Source organism: Notolepis coatsorum, assembly GCF_963971535.1.
Source record: "Notolepis coatsorum genome assembly, chromosome: 19".
NCBI lineage: Eukaryota > Metazoa > Chordata > Actinopteri > Aulopiformes > Paralepididae > Notolepis > Notolepis coatsorum.
This window is the reverse complement of record NC_140183.1, coordinates 16,792,111-16,798,110: the sequence shown is the minus strand read 5'-3', so window position 1 is coordinate 16,798,110 and position 6,000 is coordinate 16,792,111. Positions and strand designations below refer to the sequence as shown.

The 6,000-nt window shown below is 42.5% G+C and overlaps 1 protein-coding gene across 1 annotated transcript in view; it reads right to left on the bottom strand.

The window, feature by feature from the left end:
- The window catches only part of atp2c1 (ATPase secretory pathway Ca2+ transporting 1), a 98,585-nt gene that overhangs the window by 41,805 nt on the left and 50,780 nt on the right, over positions 1-6,000 (bottom strand). Inside the window, exon 4 of the mRNA XM_084336551.1 lies at positions 704-793. Coding sequence (XP_084192677.1) covers positions 704-793 — 90 coding nt within the window. The remainder of the gene's footprint in view (positions 1-703; positions 794-6,000) is intronic.

The window sequence follows — 6,000 nt, the reverse complement described above, 5'->3', positions numbered from 1 at the left end:
ACCCAAATAGATTGTTTATATTTACATTTCTTATTGTTGTTAGTATTTGTAGTTACTATAGTCTACAGGCTGAAAATAATTATATTCCTACCTCATCTTAAGGTCTGCAAAGTCCACATTCACCCTTTTCTTGGCTCTCACAGTGTTTATATCCCACTCATGTTAAGTTTTACCTTTCGGTTTTGGTCAAGTTGTAATGGGTTTGACTCTCTTTGATTGACAAGCAGTTAACTTGTTAGATTTGGAGGTAAATCGTACAGACCAACAGTGTAGGAGGTTTCACGGTGTAGGAGGTTTCTACGTTTCTGTCAGGAGGTTTCTATGTGTCTGTCAGGAGGTTTCTATGTGTACAGTACACACAGTACATACAGTACAGAGAGTACACACAGTACATACAGTACATATTTGTGCACAGTAATGAGCAGGGGAAATGTCTGTCTATCTTACATAATGAGGAATTAATTCTTCCAATTATTCATAACTGTCCTTTTTTCCAGAATTTACTTGCATCACCCCACTGTTGGATTATCACATTTTTAACCAATCTTACTGCTTCTGAATGAAACGATTCTCGTCCTTCTGTTGTATTTCCGTCACACAAGATGCTTTGGGAACATTTAACTGACACGTTGTGAATAAACCAGTCACATTGTTCAATATGTAAAAAGAAGTGTAATAAAATTATATAAAATGCTCCACATACCACCGTGATGCTGATGGCGTCGTCAAACTGGTGCATGAGTACACTGATGACAGCTGAGGCCAGGAGCAACATGATGAGAGGATCCTTAAACTAGATAGAGAGAGAGAGAGAGAGAGAGAGAGAGAGAGAGAGAGAGAGAGAGAGAGAGAGAGAGAGAGAGAGAGAGAGAGAGAGAGACAGAGACAGAGAGAGAGAGACAGAGAAAGATAGACAGAGAGAGAGACAGACAGAGAAAGGAAGAGAGGAAGAGAAAAAGAGAGAGAGAGATAGGAGAGAGAGACAGAGACAGAAAGAGAGACAGGAGAGAGAGAGAGAGACAGAGAGAGAGATAGGCATAGAAAGATAAGGAGGTTATGACATGTCACTCTACTGGGTGACTGATACCACAGCGTACAATCAATGTCATACATACTGACAGAGCTGTCAGTCACACTCTACATACCGACAGAGCTCTCAGTCACACTCTACATACTGATAGAGCTGTCAGTCACACTCTACATACTGATAGAGCTGTCAGTCACACTCTACATACTGACAGAGCTGTCAGTCACACTCTACATACCGACAGAGCTGTCAGTCACACTCTACATACTGACAGAGCTGTCAGTCACACGCTACATACCGACAGAGCTGTCAGTCACACTCTACATACTGACAGAGCTGTCAGTCACACTCTACATACTGACAGAGCTGTCAGTCACACTACATACTGACAGAGCTGTCAGTCACACGCTACATACCGACAGAGCTGTCAGTCACACTCTACATACCGACAGAGCTGTCAGTCACACTACATACTGACGTGTACAAGACTTGCATTTGAGAACCAGAGGAGAAAAAAATAAAAATCGCATCACATAGGAGCTAAAAACAAGAGACGGTTCTTCAGGACGTTGTTGGGGCTTATTCACCTAATGAAAAATGTGCCAAAGTGTTTTTCCACAGCTATTCTCAGCTCTCGTCCAAATGACCCCGTTTCCACGGCAGGAAACACAGAGGCAGCAACAACTAAATGCAGCGACGCGGTCGCTCTGCATTCCTGGCTCCCTAAACGCTTTTCCAATGCCATGTTCTCTTTAGATCTCATGTTGTTTTGGACTGTGCAGTGGTGTCCTTGTTTTTAGAGTTTTTTAGTTTTTGTTTTGGACTGTGCATCAGTGTTGTTTTAGAGCTCTTTTTGTTTTGGACTGTAGTACAGCGCTGTCGTTGTTTTTAGAGCTCTATTTGTTTTGGACTGTGCATTGGTGTTCTTTTTAGACCTCTTTGTTTTGGACTGTACATCAGTGTTGTTTTAGAGCTCTTTTTGTTTTGGACTGTACAACGGTGTCGTTGATTTTAGAGCTCTTTTTATTTTGGATTATGTAGCGTATCGTTGTTTTTAGAGCTTTACGTTTTTTAACAGCCCCGGTATTTGCAGTTTTAAAATCAATCCAAATCAACTGGGAGTGTGAATGTGATATCACCAGAAAGTACTAATTTCATTGTCTTCAATATGTAATAACATGTTTTTGTTTAATGTCTTTTTTTAGTTAAGTGGAGGCCTCAAATTTAGCATTTGTTCTTTGTATGTCTTTTTTTTTTATCTTTTTCCCCCGATTTTCTCCCATCCCAATGTTAGTTGTTATGCCAATTCCCAATCCCCTTCCTGGTCGCTGCGCACTTACCCCCCACAGTCGGTCTGGGAGAGTGGAGGCTATCACGTGCTTCCTCCGACACACGTCTAGCCAATCAACCGCTTCTTTTCACCTGGCAGCGCGGACTCTCACTGAGAGGGTGTAACGTGTGGAAGGATCACACTACCCCCCTTAGATCCTATCCGCGCTGAGCAGGCGCCCCGACCGAACTGTAGGAGTCGCTGTTTACAACGACCCGGACCCACCCCGCCAGCTTTCCCACCCTCTAATACTGCCAATTGTATTAGTGTGAATGGCCAGCCAAGCTGGTGACAACGCCGGAGCTGTGAGCTGGATTCGAACAGGCGAATCCAGCGTCTCCGGCGTTGGAGACGAACGCAATCTCCGCTACCTGACCGCCTCTCTTTGTATGTCTTTTAAACATGCTAAATAAATAAACTAAAATTAACTCAGCATCTACTTTACTTTAACCATGAATGAACACAACACTCTAACTTAACCATCTTTAGATAATAAAGTACTCAACCTCTACTGTCTTTAACTATGAATGAACGCAACACTCTAACTTACTATCTTTAGATTAATAAAGTACTCAACCTCTACTGTCTTTAACTATGAATGAACACAACACTCTAACTTACCATCTTTAGATAATAAAGTTCTCAACCTCTACTGTCAAGAGTTATGTGAATGTACTACACATTAATACAGTAAAAAAAAAGGGGGGGGGGGATGTCCCGACACCAACACTAGTATCCTGATACAAACACTAGTATCTGATATAGATCCTTTAAAGCTTGGACGTTGTCCAAAGACTTTTGTTTCCCAGACTCATCCTCATCCCAGTGATTCACGGACACCTCTGTATTCCTCCAAACAACTGCTGTACTGAGAAGCAGTCTACTGTGGTGACAGCTGCCCTGGCTGTAGTGTTTATGTTTTTATGTTTATTTAGGATCCCCATTAGCTTTTGCACTAGGCAAAAGCTATTCTTCCTGGTGATCATGTGACTGAGAGATCTAGGTTACATGTATGTAGTGTGACCATGTGACTGAGAGATCTAGGTTACCGGTACATGTCTGTAGTGTGACCATGTGACTGAGATAACAGCAGATCTATGTTACATGTCTGTAGTGTGACCATGTGACTGAGATAACAGCAGATCTATGTTACATGTCTGTAGTGTGACCATGTGACTGAGAGATAACAGCAGATCTAGATGTAATGTCTGTAGTGTGACCATGTGACTGAGAGATAACAGCAGATCTATGTTACATGTCTGTAGTGTGACCATGTGACTGAGATAACAGCTGATCTAGATGTAATGTCTGTAGTGTGACCATGTGACTGAGAGATCTAGGTTACCGGTACATGTCTGTAGTGTGACCATGTGACTGAGATAACAGCAGATCTATGTTACATGTCTGTAGTGTGACCATGTGACTGAGATAACAGCTGATCTAGATGTAATGTCTGTAGTGTGACCATGTGACTGAGAGATAACATCAGATCTAGATGTAATGTCTGTAGTGTGACCATGTGACTGAGAGATAACAGCAGATCTAGATGTAATGTCTGTAGTGTGACCATGTGACTGAGAGATAACAGCAGATCTATGTTACATGTCTGTAGTGTGACCATGTGACTGAGAGATAACAGCAGATCTATGTTACATGTTTGTAGTGTGACCATGTGACTGAGAGATAACAGCAGATCTTGGTGTAATGTCTGTAGTGTGACCATGTGACTGAGAGATAACAGCAGATCTTGGTGTAATGTCTGTAGTGTGACCATGTGACTGAGAGATAACAGCAGATCTCCTTGAAATGGGGAAAGCGGTGAGATTGTGATGACCATTGTTCTTGTTTAGGACATGGACATGTACTAGCATTAACTTACTGAAACCATTGGGTAATGCAAATACAGTAGCTTGTTGTTTTTTGTGAGGAATTCTAACATCCGACTAAAATCTTAAATGTCATGGTGTCACTTCAGGGAAAGAGCAGAAAAACAACTGCCCCATCAAAGCTGTACAGTACTGTTATTGACAGGGTTAACACTGGGTACCACTAACTCCAAGCTGACAAGTTGCATTGTGGCTAGCAGTACATACTAGTGTTTATGAGATGTGGTGGAATGTGATAATGGAATGTGATAATGGGATGTGATAATGGAATGTGATAATGGGATATGATAATTGATGTGATAATGGGATGTGATCATGGAATGTGATAATGGGATGTGATAATGGGATGTGATAATGGGATGTGATAATGGATGCGATAATGGATGCGATAATGGATGCGATAATGGATGCGATAATGGGATGTGATAATGGAATGTGATAATGGGATGTGATAATGGGATGTGATGATAATGGAATGTGATGAGTGTGATAATGGAATGTGATAATGGAGGTGATAATGGGATGTGATAATTTGATTTGGGAATAGTAGCGTGTCCAGGCAAGAAACGGCAACGCTTATAGTAGGATTCACGTATGAGGCTATAACACAGCCTTTCAGGAATTACCCCAGACCACTCTAAAACTATACTTATATTCACCACGGTATAACACGGGAACGTATGGATGAAAAAATTAATTCTTTTTCACATATTGAATGACAGATAGTTGATGTCAAATGGGCCATAGTATTGTATCCATAGCTATAATAATAATAATAATGGCTTGGATTTATATAGCGCTCTTCATGACACCCAAAGCGCTTCACAGAGTCCATTATTCGTTCATACACAGTCATACCGGTGGTGGTAAGCTACAATTGCAGCCAGAGCTGCCCTGAGGCAGACTCACGGAAGCGTGGCGAATAATCATCGCCTACGGCCCCTCCGACCACCACCAACATTCATTCACATGCATACACATTCATACGAGGCAAGTAGGTTAAGTGTCTTGCCCAAGGACACAACGGCAATGGGATGGACATGGGCTTGAGCGGGATTCGAACCACCAACCCCTCGATCATTGGACGCCCCGCTCTACCCCTGAGCCACGCCGCCCCATATAGTTATAGCTCTACAAACAAGGTGACGCACTCCTATCTTTTAAAGCGTGGCATTGCTACAACGGGCCACGTCTAATAGCTGGCGCTGAATGAGTTAAAGTTGTTATTCCTGAGGTCTGCCAGAGTTAATAGCATGATGGTAGCTTTGATTGGCTGTTGCCATGGCAACACGTGTCTAATCAGTCAGACCATGTGTGTAAGCATCCAGACAGACAGACCCCATTTGTTCCTTCCTCTCTCCTCCTCTCCTGTATCTCCTCTCATCCCCTCTTTCTCTCCTGTATCTCCTCCTTTATCTCCCCCCTCTACTCCTATCCTCTCCTCCTATCCCCTCTTCCTCTCTTCTCCTCTCACCTCCTCCTCTCCTGGTGACAGGTCTATATTTATCTTCTCCCTGCTCTGCTTCTGGCTACAGTACAACACAATGGCCCACATCTCTCTCTCTATCTCTCTCTCTCACTATCTCAGGACACTAGGCCCTTTTGTCCTTCAAATAAAGCAGTATTTTGGCCCGGATGGGGTGTTGGTGGAATTGAATGTGTACAGTGTGCTGTTCTCCCTGTGTAACCAGCTGACCATTAAAGTACTTCACCAAAAAAACTAAACAATGCTGATTTATTTAGCACATAATCACACA